General features: G+C 46.8%; 1 protein-coding gene across 1 annotated transcript in view; it reads left to right on the top strand.

The window, feature by feature from the left end:
• LOC144934478 (extended synaptotagmin-1-like) overlaps positions 1 to 15,815 on the top strand; it is a 47,689-nt gene that overhangs the window by 12,628 nt on the left and 19,246 nt on the right. Inside the window, exons 9-26 of the mRNA XM_078860282.1 lie at positions 330 to 450; positions 1,607 to 1,783; positions 2,008 to 2,090; positions 2,212 to 2,260; positions 2,465 to 2,554; positions 3,074 to 3,169; positions 5,301 to 5,363; positions 7,409 to 7,486; positions 8,318 to 8,404; positions 9,428 to 9,577; positions 9,953 to 10,305; positions 10,981 to 11,079; positions 11,178 to 11,309; positions 11,472 to 11,577; positions 11,693 to 11,742; positions 12,463 to 12,501; positions 13,865 to 13,997; positions 14,625 to 15,053. Coding sequence (XP_078716408.1) covers positions 330 to 450; positions 1,607 to 1,783; positions 2,008 to 2,090; positions 2,212 to 2,260; positions 2,465 to 2,554; positions 3,074 to 3,169; positions 5,301 to 5,363; positions 7,409 to 7,486; positions 8,318 to 8,404; positions 9,428 to 9,577; positions 9,953 to 10,305; positions 10,981 to 11,079; positions 11,178 to 11,309; positions 11,472 to 11,577; positions 11,693 to 11,742; positions 12,463 to 12,501; positions 13,865 to 13,997; positions 14,625 to 15,053 — 2,335 coding nt within the window. The remainder of the gene's footprint in view (positions 1 to 329; positions 451 to 1,606; positions 1,784 to 2,007; positions 2,091 to 2,211; positions 2,261 to 2,464; positions 2,555 to 3,073; positions 3,170 to 5,300; positions 5,364 to 7,408; positions 7,487 to 8,317; positions 8,405 to 9,427; positions 9,578 to 9,952; positions 10,306 to 10,980; positions 11,080 to 11,177; positions 11,310 to 11,471; positions 11,578 to 11,692; positions 11,743 to 12,462; positions 12,502 to 13,864; positions 13,998 to 14,624; positions 15,054 to 15,815) is intronic.

The raw sequence follows: 15,815 nt of genomic DNA, 5'->3' as shown, positions 1-15,815 counted from the left end.
CAGCACGGGAGACATTCATTATTCTTTGATACTGTGATAGCAGTATGTTCTACGTTATGCCCCTTCGATAGGGCCGCATGTGGTGGATTAGAGAGTTGCATGTGGCTTGGGAGATGCCGGTTGGCTACCGCTGGTGTAGTGGGTAGATGGGAAATGTAAACAGTGACCAAATCAGATGTTGCCTCCTTACATAATCACTTAGCTTGTATTAACTCCTTTGCGGACCCAGTCATTTAACGCCCCGTTCGCAGTCAATTATGATCCCAGAAATGTGACTCGTTTTGAACTCTGTGTCACGTAAGCTCGTGTTTGACTGTTCATTTTTCCAGCAACATGTCGGATTCCATGATTACCGACCAGATCGCCAATCTCATGGTGCTGCCCAACCGCTTCACAGTGCCCATCGTGGGCGACTTGGAGCTTGCGGAACTCCGCTTTCCTATCCCCAAGGTAAGCTGTCTCTGACCCTTATACCCAGCCCTCCCAGCCACTTGATTTATCTCATTTGACACCAGCAGCAGTGCTAGCAATATGAATGTCTTAATTTCAACTGTGATCCAAAGTCGATTTGGCTTCTTATGCGCCCTAGATCTATAAAATGAGCACCACTTTTTGTGGGAAAGCAGCATGCATTTTCCTATAGTCAGATTGATACTCACCAAAGAAATGTGGACTCCACACTAAAGAGCCCCCTTATAGCCTTAGACACATTGGGTAAGTGCTGTTAACAAATAGCACCTCTGAAGGGCCGCACTATCCACGAAGGGGTGGGTGGCTAGCACCACGCCCGACCACCTTTGTCTCTCCAGTGGCGATGTTTACTCCACACCTGCATCAGGTACTTCTTTAAGGCTGAGTCGACCTTGGGGAGGCCCAGGACCGGTTCAAATAATCGTCACTGGTGTTGGCCCTGCTAAGCGAGAATCGAACTCCGGTCACTGGGGTCGTAGCGCAGTGCGCTAACTACTGCGGACTCCAATAATGGAGAGAACAGCACTTTTAAATGCCTATTTGTTCAAAGGCACAGTTGACTTTTTAACCCCACCTTTAAATGAACCTCGCCTCTTACTCCATACTGCTCCGAATATTCAGCCCAACTGCCAACCACCCTTCCACCCTTCCAGTAACACTCTTTGTCATTGTGTCGTGTGTTTGTGTTTGATTTGTCTGGCACCATTGCTCATACCGTAAACCGTTTTCATGTTGGAGGTGAACAGCTGTCGGCAGGATTTATGCTGAGTTACTCTGCTTGGTCTTTATTTGTTTTTATCAGCCACCCAGTATATGAGCAGGAAATTACCAATGCTTGTGGTCTGTTGCCTTGTGAACATTAAAGACAACGTGGCATCACGCTTTAGCTTAAACCATTTTGTGCCAGATGTCTACCGTCATCTGGTAGTTTTTACGGTTTATTAAAACTGGTTCAATTTGTAAATACAATAAGTTAAAGGACCGCTTCAAGTATTGAGTGTTCACAGAAATTGTACAATTTAACAAATCATTAACAAAACTTTAAACCACACTGTATGAGATATCAAGGACCATGGTGGTGCATGCAAGTTGTAATCGTATGCCTGAGTCTCTGTACGGTTATTCACATCTGCAGGGTGTGCTGAGGATACACCTGAAGGGGGCACGTGACCTGGAACGGAAGGACAACCTTTTGAAAGGGATGATTAAGGGCAAGTCTGATCCTTACACGGTGCTTCACGTGGGCCCGCAAAGATTCCAGAGCAAGACTATTCAAAAAAACCTGGACCCTATCTGGAACGAGGTCTATGAGGTATGAGAAACAGCAGGTTGTCCTCACTTGTCTACGTTAGCAAGCACCTATTAAAGGTCATGGTGGCACAAAAAGTATCTGGTGTGGAGAGCACCACGTAAGGCCACATTTTTATAGTCGGTGTTATTTGTACAGTCGTTGTATTTAATTTTGGGGATATCATTTGATTCTGTTGTACTTGATCAAATTTCAAATAGGAGGATCTTTGTTATGTGCACCTGCAGGCCATTGTGCATGAGGTTCCGGGCCAGGAGCTGGAGGCCACCCTGTTTGACGAGGACCCTGACAAGGATGACTTTCTGGGCAGGTAAGAGCATCCCTCCTCCTGACAATGGTCCTTGCCCTTCCCTCCGTTGCACCACACATATTCTCTGCCATGAACTCAACTTATAAAACACTGCCTGTCCCTCCTTACTCTTGTATTTCAGTCTGACGATTGACTTGAATGAGGTGGCAAAGGAGCGTGTTGTGGATGAGGTGAGTCAACATTGCACACATCCTATCGCATAGGTGAAATGTATTTCTGGAGATGTTCACAGTTTGTGAGGGATATTTACGCAGCTCTTGTGGGTGTATTGGCTTGTGGATTAATGTAGGGTTGATTAGCTTGGCGTGTGGGCTGAGGTGCTGCTGTTGGTCTGGCTGTGTATGCGAAGGATTTGTGGTGGTGTTTTTGTGCAGTGGTTTGTGCTGGACGAGGTGGACACGGGGCAGTTGCACCTCAAGCTGGAGTGGCTCTCACTGCTCACCGATGCCAGCAGCCTGAACGAGGTACTCCGAACTCCTAGCACTCTCACAGGCAAAAGACAAAGATCCCCTGTGCAGACTGTTGCGGCAAGTGTTGTTAGTGAGCACCTAATGAAGGCTGGCATGGTACACGAGGTGGTGGATGGCCAGCACCACGTCCGACCGCTTTTGTTTCTGTAGTAGCAATGTTTACACATCGCCCGGGTGCATCAGGTAATCATTTGAGGCCCAGTTGATCTAGGGGAGGAATGGGACTTGTTCAAATTTTCATCAATGATGTTGGCCGTGAGCGAGAATCGAACTCTGGTCTCCGGGAACGGGGCGCAGTGTGCCAAGCGCTACACTACCGCTCTCCACGCACAAAAACGTGAGCACACATCTACATTTACATTTAAAATAGGCAATGAAAAGAAAGCGGTCAGAATTGAGCTTGAACACCATTGAGAGGTATCAAATGGGTGCCACATGTTTTTTTGGTAGTGCTACAGCTTTCGCACCGCCGTTGGCGTTGCCCTGTCTAAACTAGTGCGTGTGGTCTCGCAGATTCTGGGCAGCATTCGTGCCGGCCCAGGTCAGGCCAACGATGGGCTCTCTTCGGCCCTGCTCGTCGTGTACCTTGACTGTGCACGGAACCTGCCGGTAAGTCCTGCTCCGCACACACAGCTCGCTCTCTCACACCTGTCGTGGAACGTTTTCACGAGTGTCACAAATTCCCATTTTAACTTTAAAGGATGATGCAGCAAAAACAACAAATATCTCTCATAATTTTAAATGCAAAGCTATTCTGTTTCAGTTCACCAACATTTGCAAAAGTTTTCTGGTTTGCTGAAAAACCAAGTCGGTTGTGCCATATTTTTCCACGTGACAAATGATTAAAGTCACAGTTATGCGCTCCATACAAGGGCTCTTGCAACTTACTGCATTTGTGTATTCCCAAATGTTGGGAGCAACGTCTCTGTGACACGATTGGAGCTCTTTAATTGAGTGCCTGACTATTAATTTACCTTCGATTAGTTCTCATGAACAATGTTTAAAACTTGTGTAAGACATCTCAGGTGTACGTCTACAAAATTAGATCTAACCCATTCCGTAAAATCACTGTCGCAGCAATATTTAAAGTTACGTAAAGTGCATTTAGTGAATGAGTCTTAGATGTGTGCACAGTGTATAATCCTATGCAGTTTAACAGTACTGATGTGTAAGAAAATTTGCATTCATTCACAAGCAGTGAGTTCTGAGTGCTGTGTTCCATGAAAAAGGGGTACGTGTGTTGTTGTAGGCATGGCCTCTGCTTGATGGTGCCTTCTGGTCTCGAGTGTTGTTCTTTTGCGGCATTCTATGAAAGACATTAAGCGTGTAACCTCATTTCTAATTTGTCCTCTTGGTCCCCACCTCCTACCTGTGTCTCCCGTCCACCTTCCTTTGCTACACACCTAAGAGTGTGTTTGCTGGGACATTAGGCTGTGGCTACTTGCAGGGCCGGCGAGCGTCCGGCCTGGTGTTTTGTGAGAATACCAGCAGCATGTCACAGGCACTGTTTGTGAGTCCCGAGCCTCCCTAGCCTAATTCCCATGACATATCTGGGTCCGGACCCTAGCAATAGTTAAATTTCCATTTGACCAGTCCCAAAACTGGCCTAACCTTTTCACATGGCTTGGTCTGAACATGAACCACAATTAACCTTACATTAAGACTCTGACCTTTTAAAATGTCTTTATAATTTATTTCATAATATGTAGTGGCAATTGGAACCTTTAACAAAATAAGGATTTGCAAGGCAGATGGTACAAGGACGTATGTAGAATTATTGATGGTGGTCTACTCACTTCATCTCTTAAACATGAAGCAAAGCCTGGGTAAATGGGTTTGACGGCAGGTTGAAGCCAGTATTATTAAAGGTGAGTGGACGCTGCAGAGGGCTTCCTTCGCCAGCCTGGGAAGGCATGGAAAAGCCCCTTCCACATTCAGATGTATCTACAGACAAGGTCTGGACCGGAAAAATTGGGTCATGGGAATAAAGCATTCACTTCCAACATGCAGTGCAGTGGTTTTCCTTTACCCGACTCGTGTCTGACAGATTTACATGCCCTCTAACTATCTTTTATCTGACCGGTGTTTACTCAACAGATATTTTTTGTATTTGGCAATTCGATTGTGGCTTATGATCTTGCCGTGAATGGTTTGTTTCTGTGCTAAGCTTCCACCTCGTATTACTCACACCAGTGGTGCTCAATGTGTTGATTTTGCGTGCGCGTTGCGCAACATGATCGTGTTACGTGGTTCTCAGTGCTAAATACCAGCAGCAGAATTATGTTGGAGCGCAATGAAAGATGTCTACTTGGAAGTGGTATTCACTTTGTAATTATGCACAATTTGGCCACTGATCTGCACGAACTTCAGCAGGAAACAACAAAGGTGGAAAATCCACACGTGCTTGTGATACATTGTATTTGTCTCTCATGTAACCACCCCGGGAGAGGCTTTTTGCAGAATTGTTCCTTCGGCCTCAAACAGGTCTCTGACAAGCGTGTGTGTAAGGAGGGTGTTAAACCCTGCTACCTCCTGGCACTGTGCATTGTTTTGCACTGTGATGTTGTGACAGCGTGTTAACTTTTGTGGTGTGAAGCAGCTTGTGTTGATGCCTACTAGCCTTTGACACGGAGTTCACTTGGACACGGCATGTGTTCAGGTGCACTGTGTAATGCTTTGCAAATAATGACCTTCTGTCTGACCGCATGAAATTAACACCATTGTTTTTCTTCAATAACAGCGAAATTTGTTTGAGTTTGAATTCAATGTCAGTAAGAAGCCTTCCGCACATATGTCTGTCAAGGTAACCGCTAACGATCATCAACTAAAACATCTCACAATCCACCTCTTGGGTGTCATAATTCCATTCCATTTTTGCTTCATTAACGGTGTGCTTTTAAATCGCTTTGCAGTTCCTGGGCAGCTGGTTTCACAACTCCATTGCTTTTGGCGATGTGAATTGCTCTCTCACCCGAGGCTGGCTACCTTCCACTAACGCTCGAGTGTGTGTGCCACCATCTTCCAGAAGTAACTGCACCTCGTATCCTCCTGGCCACTTTGCTTTTCACTGGGAAATGCGGAGCTTGTTTTTTTATTTTGTTTGCGCGTAGTGACTTGTGTGCTGAATGAGTAGGTGGGTTTCCACTGCTGGAACCACTCGCGCTGCATCAACGCAACAGTGTGCTGCTTTCTGGACACGTTTTTACATTCTCTTTGCATTGCTTTACTTGCTGACATTTGCTGGTGTATTTTAATAGCGGAGTAACAATTGTATTTACTGGAGTCTCTTGGTCTTGCTCTGCATATGCTGTACTGCCTCCTCCCTGCTAATCAGGGCCAGGGTCTTCCGGAGATGTACACACACTCGCACGCATATATATGTATATAGTAATGGATATTAAACGAACAAGCCGACCAGCATTAATCAGCTCTCTGCCCCTGCTTGCTTCAATACAGGTCCTCAGTTTTGGTGATGTCTTTGATATTAACGAACAATGGCCCATCACTGAAAATATGGGACCTGTCAACTTCCATTTGCTTAATATAACCATGCAATTTCCACTTTCCGTGGAAGTGCTTTGGAAAGGAGCAATGGTAATGCATTTGTGTGTTCTAAGCCCCACAGTAAACAAACACGTTATAAATCGTGACATTCCTCAATCAGATATGGCGATAGTCGAGTGACTCACCAGATATTAATAAAATAATCACCCAGCGAATTACATGTTCCAAACCTGTGTGTCATCTGCATTATATAACGCACCATGTTGGAAAACAAAGTCGGTATTTGGCATTCGTGTTGCTTCATGCTGTGTCAGTTTTAAAAGAGTTATATTCCTATACCACATTACAAAAATACTGGTTATAGATCACGCATATGCACAGTCCTTTTTTAAATCCCCTGCTGGATGATGCTATCCCCACGCCGTGCGGATCGTCGGGGCTATTTTGCCATACTTCACTCTGCTGGTCCGTGCAGGTTGGTGACGGGGAGAACATAAACATGAACGCTTAGAAGTACAGCATAACCTTGCTGCACTCCCTCTGCTAAACATTGGTCACCCATCCAAGCGTTTTATATGCTCAATCCTGCTTAGATTCCAAAAATGTAATGAGATGGGGTACATTCTGGGTGATTTGGTCATGAGTGGCACTAGAACTTCATATACGAAGTCTTGTAATGTGTTATTAGACTACATACATGTTTTAGTTGCCATAACATTAAGGATGTAACTGGAGATTGCTGTTAAATGTTTAATTAAGTAGTATTACTTAGGGTTGCATTAATTAATTAATAGTTTTGAACAATCCCAGTGCATGCGTGTGGGTGTGTGTGCATGTGTATGGTATCATTGTTGACGTTTGTGACACCGTGTGTGCATGTATTAAGGCCTTCATAGGCTCTTCCTATGAAAGCCTTCATAGGTGTTCGCTACCAGCACTTGCCCTAACAGTCTGTTAAAGAGTCCATCTTTTGCATGTGTGACGTGTGCACATGTGAGGTGTGCTTGACCCTTGGCAATTAGTATCTGATCACAGCCTGAGGTCTCCACTTTGTTGATTTTCTTTAATAAATATATACCGAGTGCAATATGTCACCATCAACATTGGGAGAACACAGGCAGGCCAGGTGTGGTGCTGGGTTCACTGCCACCAAGAGTGCTATGCATTCCTTAAGTGCGTTTACTTGCAAAACTTGTCCCCGCCCCCCTCCCGGCGTTCTGTCCAGACTGAAAGGGAATTCGTAGTCTCCGTTGTGTATTGTCACATTTGCTCGTTCGCACACGTGTGACTTGCAAACGCCTAATGAGACGTGTACGTGCGTGCGATGCGTGTCCGGGTCTCCAGCCGAAGAAGAAGGGCACCAACCTTGAGCCCAGCCCGTTCGTGCAGCTCTCCGTCTCTCACACCACATTTGAAAGCAAGGTAGAGCTCTTCCACCGCCCGTGTCTTCTTACGACTGAGGATGCATGTGCCTCTGTGAAACATCGGGCGCCTGTTCAAAAGTATGGGGAGTGCGAATGCAGTTGTCAGCCGCGTGACCGAAGTTCGATTCCCATTCACAACCAATAACAGTGGCGAATATTTTAACTGGTCTTGAGCCTTCCCTTGGTCGACTTGGCCTGGAACGAGTGCCTGGTGCAGTCTGTAAACATCAGCACCGGGGAGACATAAGCGGCCGGCCATGGTGTTGGTCCACTCACCCCCTTGTGTGCTGTGCCGGCCTTTATAGGCGCTCACTAATAGTGCTCGCTCCAACAGTCTGTTAAGGCTCTACAGGGGATCTGTCTTTTGTGTTCAAAAGCATGCATCTGGCTATTAAAGCATAACAAAAATGTAATGCTCTATTAAGCAATATTTTGGGAACTATGCTGCACATGTAAAGTAAAACAAAATGCAAGTTTCATGGTAATGAGTCATGCAATGGTGAAGTATAATGATGCTGCTGGCAAACGACAGTAATAGGCAACATGGTAAAAGCTTCATATTGGTGGCATAACAACTGTTTGGCTTCTCAAGTAAATGTGAAATGAAACGTAACAATATAGCTCATTTTTTGTAATCTATTCAGAAATTCGATTGGCAATACACATTCACCTTATCCACTTTTGAACACTGTATTCCTTTTAAACTGTGGACTAATTAGTCTGAACGTGACCAAGAATCTAATCTTTAAAACATGTAGTGTCGAAATCGCCTGTGTTAAATTTTGTGTGGTAATCGGTGTTTGTTACTTTGCCGACATCTTTGCGACAGATTTGTTACAACACGAATGACCCAGTCTGGGAGCAGCCATTCACCTTCTGCATCCACAACCCCACTGAACAAGATCTCGACATCGAGGTGAGATACCACCATTACCACCACCTCCACACGCCCGTGTGAAGGTGGTAATACTTATCTCCTGCCAATCAAACCTTACGAATGCTATAGAATGTCAAATTTTGAAGCATATTACCATTTATATCTTCAAAATGAGTTGTTGACATTTTATAATTGCATTAGCATTTTTGGAATGCAATTTAATATTATTATCCAACATTTGCACAAGCATTGTTTTATAATCTTTGGTTCTTTCGGTAAAGTCACGTATAAAGATAAAATAATAAATTAAATAATACCATACGACGTTTCGATTGCAACACAAGCAATCATCATCAGGTATAAATGAAATAGCAACAAAAAATCTATCCAGAAAACTATAGACAGACATATAAGCAGACAGATATCACCAAGATAGACAGAGAGAGAGAGTAACACAAGCACAGAGAGGGGGATCGTCTCTGTGGGGTGGCCTTAAATAGGCAGAGGGGGCGGGGGCAGAGAGATGGAGGGGGTTAGAGAAAAAATTAACATGTCAATGTGTACGGAAAAGAGGCGTAGTAAAGTACGCAAGCTTGAACATTAGGAGAAAGAACACACTAAATTAAATAACCTAGCAAAATATCGAAATGTTATGTAATACAACACAGAGAGTCGGTCAACACACAATTAACGCATCGCCTGGTCGATTACGTAATTCACTGCAGCATGGGTTTATATATTCTGTGAAAGATCGGAGCTGTCTCTTAGACTGGGCACCATTTACGCAGTGGCAGCTCGATCTGTTTTACCAGCCTGAGTGGAAACTCACTGGATCAAAGCACTACATAAAATCCACATAAGCAAATTTGCATCTGACACGAAAGCAGGTGTGAAGTACATTCAGCCACCACAAACCTGGATTATTTAATATTGTGGCTTGATGTAACTTACGTCAGGTCGGATTTCCTTTACAGGCAACACCTCAGGGCAAGGAGTATCTCAGTATAGTGTGTGTGTTTATGCCAACTCCGTGCTTTGTGCGTGTGTATGCGTGGCCATCAGGTGAAAGACGACGATCGGCAGTGCTCCCTCGGCTCTTTCAACCTGCCTCTGAAGCGCTTGCTCGCAGCCGATGGCATGACTCTGGACCAGGCCTTCCAGCTGAGCAACTCTGGGCCAAACAGCGTCATAAAGATGAAACTGGCTCTCAGGGTCGGCGTGTTTTCTATATATATATTTATGTTTCACCAATATATTCGTTGAACAAACTCTTGTTTAAAAATTCACATTTATCGAGCCGTTTAGCAGCCATCTATGTTGTACATTTACTCTTGAATAATGTACTTTAGCAAAACTGTTTTACTTCAAATTAAACATGTGAATCCATATGAATCCCAGCAGTCACGAAAGCTTTAAATCGAGAAATGTTTTAAATAAGTTTCACATTTTTCACCAGTGGCAGAACATAAATACCTCCTGAGTTTGTAATAGCAAGTGGTTATATGCATTACTTGACAATTGCATGACATTCTGTTTGCCAGTGGATAAACAACTGGTGCCACCAATGTCTGTAAATGTCCTTTTCAGATTTTGAAGGTGATGCCTAAGGAAGAAAACTTCATTCAGGATGGGCAGAACCTGGTTCGGAAGAAAGTAGGAAAGCCTCGTGGCAAGAAAAAGAAGGATTCAACAGGGGCTGGCCCTAAGGCCAATGGCATGGGTCGCACTGTGGCCGGAGGGGCAGGGGGCTCCCACTCGTCTCTAATTACCGACAAAGGAGGCGAGGGGCCCCATGCGCAGGAAGGGCCTTCACCTGGATTACACACGGCCACCAAGCTAGCGGCTGGGCCAGGGAAGGAGCCAACGCCGAGCATTGCGTCGGATATGTCCGTGCCGGCTTCCACGCAGGAGCTCCGTCGCCGCGTCCGGCAGCTGCAGGAGTAAGTGTGGCGTGCTTGTGCATACGTAGTTTCTGCCATGTGTAGATTTTTACTCGAATGTTTATTTGTTTCAAGGAAAGTCCCATTTAGCAAGTTACCCAGCTAGTATCTGTGGTACATGAGCACAGCACAAGAATAACAGTGTGATACGTACAGGAGAACAGGCATCAACCTAACAGAATGCGTCAGGGGTGCAGCAAAAAATAGTGCTTAAAGTAAAAGTAACAAATCTTGACTTAAAGCTTTCGTGATTGCAGGAATTCATATTCCTTGGGTCTTTCGGTAAAGCCACGTAGATAGAAAAATAATAAAAAATATCACGACGTTTCGATCGTAACACAAGCAATCATCATCAGGTGAAAAATATAGTGGGAGAGCTATTGGATGTGATTTAGAGGTTGCAATGATGCGTTCTTTGGGGGCATCAACGGAAAAGCGTAGGGCCGAGTGGCATTTTTTAAATAGTGGTTTCAGGGGCTAGGAAGTAGATGTCGCAATGGTCAAAGATGGAAAGGATGGTTGCTTTGACTATATCAAGAGTGAAACGGAGAGAGAAAGAACACAGCCACTCATTCAATTTGTAAGTGACTGCGAGATGTAAATTCTTTCCATATATTTGAAGTCAAGTGGCCAACCCTGTTTTCAATGCGTGTACCACCACGTCTGTATCAACAGTGAGACTGGTGTTGGAGAGTCTCCTCTCGGGCAGATTCAGCTCACCATCCGACACAGCGCACAGCGCAATCAGCTTGTTGTGGTTGTGCACGCATGCAAGTAAGTGACACTAACCGATGCACACCCTAAATACATTTGCATTTGTTCCGACACATGCTAGTTTATCTTGTTCTCATCAATGTTTCCATCTTTTTCAGAAACCTTCTGACAGCAACGCATGAAGGGGCAAACGTGTACGTGCGCATATATATGCACCCAAACCGCAGGCGGCTGGGGAAAAGGAAGACTTCAACTGTTAAGAAGTCTATCAACCCTGTCTTCGATGAGACGTGAGTGGGTGGAAAATAGGGATGGCAGAATTCAGCTGAAAGCACACCACAGAACCAGCTGCTCAACTGTTCAATTATTTTTCATTGTGCTCTTTCTTGATTAAGGTAATAACTTGATTCCTAACACGTCAACCCCGACTATTTGTTGTCCGCCTATTGTAGATTGGAGTTTACGATGACACTTGCCGAGGCGAAGGAAAAACACATTCTAGATCTGGCAGTCAAGCATGACGGGGGATTCCTGGCCAAGGAGGAACTGTTGGGAAAGGCAAGCATCATGAACGACATTGACGCCATGTTCTAATGTGCTACACCTCGCTTCACTATATTGCTCATGCGACAGAAGCAATGGTTTCATTGGAAATGCTTTCTTTTATCTCCAGCTTCAGGTTGACGTGCAGTCCCTTGACCTGACAAAAGGCACCACCAACTGGTGAGTGGAACACAGGGCGTCTTGCATGCACCCCAAGTGTAGCTCCTCCTTCACATCATAATTACCTATCCATAGTCACCAGTGCGACTTTTACAACCCTTTTACTGCTAGAGGATAATCCATGGCCTAACATTTCTGAATAAAGACTATGGGTCGTGCTGAGGGGCTCAATTCTGCATTTTCCTCAGACGCCCAGCATCTCTGCCTGGACTCACTAAATTAACTTCTACAACCAATTAGTATCCCGGGAACATGCACTATCACTATTGAACCTGTCTTCTGCTTGTATTTCACAAACACACTGTGGCTGTTGTTCGATTTGAACTGAGTTAGAAGGAACAGTGTGACAAGTATTCGTTTTTGTAAGTAACTGTAACATTAAAAAAAACTATTGATCTTTTTGAATTCAAGTTGCCTATAATTTAGATTTGAGAGGGTCTCTATAATTTTCAGCCCGTACATTCGCATCTTGTGTCAATTCTAGAATCCACTACGAGTTTGGCCTGTTTCAATTAGTTGGTGCTATGCGAGACAATTCACAATACAAACTTAATGGCACTCTAACATACTTCGAGGCCAAGAAATTATTCCGTGATCGTGAGAGACATTTATATACTTCCCGTGACAGTGACATTCGCTGGCATAGCCTCAAATCCTGTGCAGCCTACTCGAGTGGCTAACCCGTTGCGACGTGGCGCGTCTGTGATGTCACCGCTGCAGGTACGACTTGACGGTGGACGGAGACATCCTCAAGAACAAGTGAAGAAGGGAGCGAGATCACGGCCTCGGGGTCCCTTTCACTTGGCTATGCCTTATTATCACACACTGCTGTCACATACTTACGGCTGTTTATAGGTTACGCAATAAACTTTTTTTTTATTTTAAAATTTTAAATCGAAAATGTGTTACGTATGTTTTACATACTTCCGTGTTTGTCTGCACGGTAGCAAATGTTATGACTGGTCGCTGCTGCCCTGCGCTGGTCATGACAATTACCAAGCCTCTCTGCTGGCTTTCTTTACTTTTAAAGCTTCTGACGCCAAAGCCCAGCTTTACCGGTTCTCCTTCATCAGCCATAATCTACAACTACAGAAACATCTGCTGCTGTTGAGTGGGTAGCCTGTAATTAAATAATATGATCAATGTTTTCCCGCAGTCGCGTTGTTTATGGGTTTTTTTATGTATTAACGATACCGCAAGTGTCAGATTCATAGATCTCACCGCCTACAAAAAAACTCAGAATCGAGTTACACAATATATGGACTTAAAAAAAACACACACTCCAGCACCAAGACTCGTCTAATCTAGGTTTTTCTATTCAATGCCAAAGTCTCAATCAGTGTCAGAATAACAGCACAATATCTATAGCAATTCAACAATACAAAATAAGAACCCGCCCCACACGTGTTACACGTGGGCAACATAGGATGTGATATCGCCCAGACAAAGGCGTTGTCCGCGTGTTTTCCAAGTGGGGGCTCTATATTGTCCTGAAGCGAGATGGTAAATAAAAGGGTGGAAGGTGGGATTCGGTGGAGTGGGCACAGCAAAAGTCAGCCAGCATGGCCAGGCCTCGCCCAATGCGAAAACGCCATCGCTGCCACACGGGGGGGGGGGGGGGCTCCCTGCTGCAGGAGGACCGCACGGACGCCCGGTCAGACCGCGCCGCTCTGGTCCCGCCGGAGCTTTGCCGGTGCCACCGCCTCGTGCAGCGCCTCTAGCGGGGACATAATGCGGGTCCAGTGGGGGGGGGGGTCCAGTGGGAGGTGGGGGGGGGCGGGGGGGTCCAGTGGGAGGTGGGGGGCGGGGGGGTCCAGCGGGGGGCGGTCCAGTGGGAGGTGGGGGGCGGGCGGGTCCAGTGGGGGGGGGGGGGTCCAGTGAGGGGGGGGGGTCCAGTGAGGGGGGGGGCGGCGGTTGGCGGATGAGGCGGTTGGTGGATGAGGGGGTGTAACTCGCCAAGCCGCCATCTACAACAACAACAACAAAAAGAGCTTCCTCGCTCATCGGATTCCTCCTCGAGTCTAAATAAAGATTCTGGGGGCGCTGTTTGGGGGGGTGGGAGCGCTGTTTGGGGGGGTGGGGAGCGCTGTTGGGGTGGGGCGCGGGGTGGGGGTGACGTCAGAGGCGCAGCCCTGCCCAGTGCAGCGGTGACGGGGCCGGGACGCGGGGGGTGGAGCTGGCGCCACGGTCACCACCACCACCAGACGCCGGGCTCCTCATCGCCTCATCCTCTCCTCATCCTCGTCACTGCAGAGGTGGGTTGAGGAGGCCACGGCGACTCGAGGTGGAACGGACCCGAGGGGACCTGGGGGGACCTGGGGGAGATGCAAGGGGGGTAGGGATAGGGCGACTTGGGGTGGTGTTCGGCAAGAGTGGCTGAGGTGAGTTGGGAGTTGAGGGGATGGGGTTGTTAGACGAAGGGATGGAGGCACTGGGCGCTTGAGCATTCTTGGAGAGGCGTGTGAGGCAAACGGAGTCGGGGTGGGACGGGGCTGAGTGACTCGCTGCAGGCAATGAGGACTTGGACACAAAGAGGGGCGTGAGTTGACCCACGTTGACCCGGGAAGATCTGAGACACGATGTTACCCGGGGTAGACCGTGGATGTGATGAGATCGTTTGTAGCAGCGGTTAGCCCGGCCAGCTCGTGCGCACGTGGGGGTGACCAGTTGGTTTTCAGTTGGTAGTTGTCCGCATCAGAATCTGTGTTTTAGACTGGAGGAGGAATCCGATGAGCCACGAATCTCTTCTTTTCACAGTCGCTAAGTTGTAGGAACACAGTGGGGGGGGGGGGGGAATGAGGAGGCTGAGTGAGAAGTGAGATCGCTGCTGCCCCGTTTCCCTGCAGGCACGGGAGGGGGTCATGGGCGAGCTGTCCAGCTAGAAGGGGGCCCCCTACACAACGACCGTGCCCTGTGGGACAGCAGCAGCGGCAGCGGTCATCATGAAGCCCCCAGCAGATGGACGAGAGGAGCAGGAGGCAAACGAGACTTCATCTTCATCACCGACCTCGTCGGAGTCGCGGGACTCCGTGTCGAGCATGGCCGGCAGCTACGCGGGCGACGGGCCCAGCGCTGGGCTGCAGTCGCTGCTCTTTGCCTTCGCTCGCACCTTCTTGTGCCTCTTCCCCACCTACCTGGCCGGCTACCTGGGCATGAGCTTCAGCTGGATCCTGCTGGGAGTGATCGTGTGGCTGGGGTACAAGCGCATTCGAGCCAACAAGAAGCAGTTGCTGCTCAAGGGGCAGCAGCTCAACAACTTTGAAGAGTTGTGCATTCGCTCCGGGATCAAGCACCAGGATCTGCCCGCCTGGGTTCGTATTTAGGGCTGGCCTCAGCCATGTCCACCACGACATACATGCTTACTGTGCCCAGTCTCTCTTGCTGTGTGACACTGAGCAGGGAGGGCCCATTCGCAAGAGCCCCTGGGATCATGCATGCAAAGGATAACTGGAGAAGCTAAGACACATTTTACATACCATTACATTACAATAATTTTTGCAAAAACCTGAACTGTATCTCCAGTATAGTTATGTTTGTTTACCCATGGAGGCCTCACTTGAGGCTTCTGAATCTTTTCAGGAGGGTCCTGCCAAATATGGAATTCCAGATGAGTTTATTTGCGCGTAATTTTATTTTTCAAACTTGGACCATGACGACGCCGGCTCATAACGGCAACTTGCCGCAAGATATATCACATTGCACATCTAAGGAAAGCGTCCTAGCTAAGGGTGACGTGGCATCTAGATTTTTCCATGATCTGTACACCCCATGTGTTCAACCCCGGCTTTCCCAATTGCAATAATCCCATGTATGCACTATTCTGTGCTTCTAATTCAACCCAATGAGTTGAACATCCTGTTTGGTCTGTTTCGGTTTAACAGAAGTAAGCACAGTGTCTGGGTGTTGCAAATGCGCTGCAATGTAAACGGGCCAAAAATGCTCTTTTCAGAGCTTTCAGGAACACTGCCATACTCTTGAAATGTCGAAAAGTAAAATCGTTTTTTTCCAACGAGTGCTTTTACCCACTGCCAACACAATGTGGTACATTATGTAACAGCACGTGGATATAAATG

The sequence above is a fragment of the Lampetra fluviatilis genome, chromosome 1, assembly GCF_964198595.1.
Source record: "Lampetra fluviatilis chromosome 1, kcLamFluv1.1, whole genome shotgun sequence".
Lineage (NCBI taxonomy): Eukaryota > Metazoa > Chordata > Hyperoartia > Petromyzontiformes > Petromyzontidae > Lampetra > Lampetra fluviatilis.
This window is presented reverse-complemented; position numbering and strand designations above follow the sequence as displayed.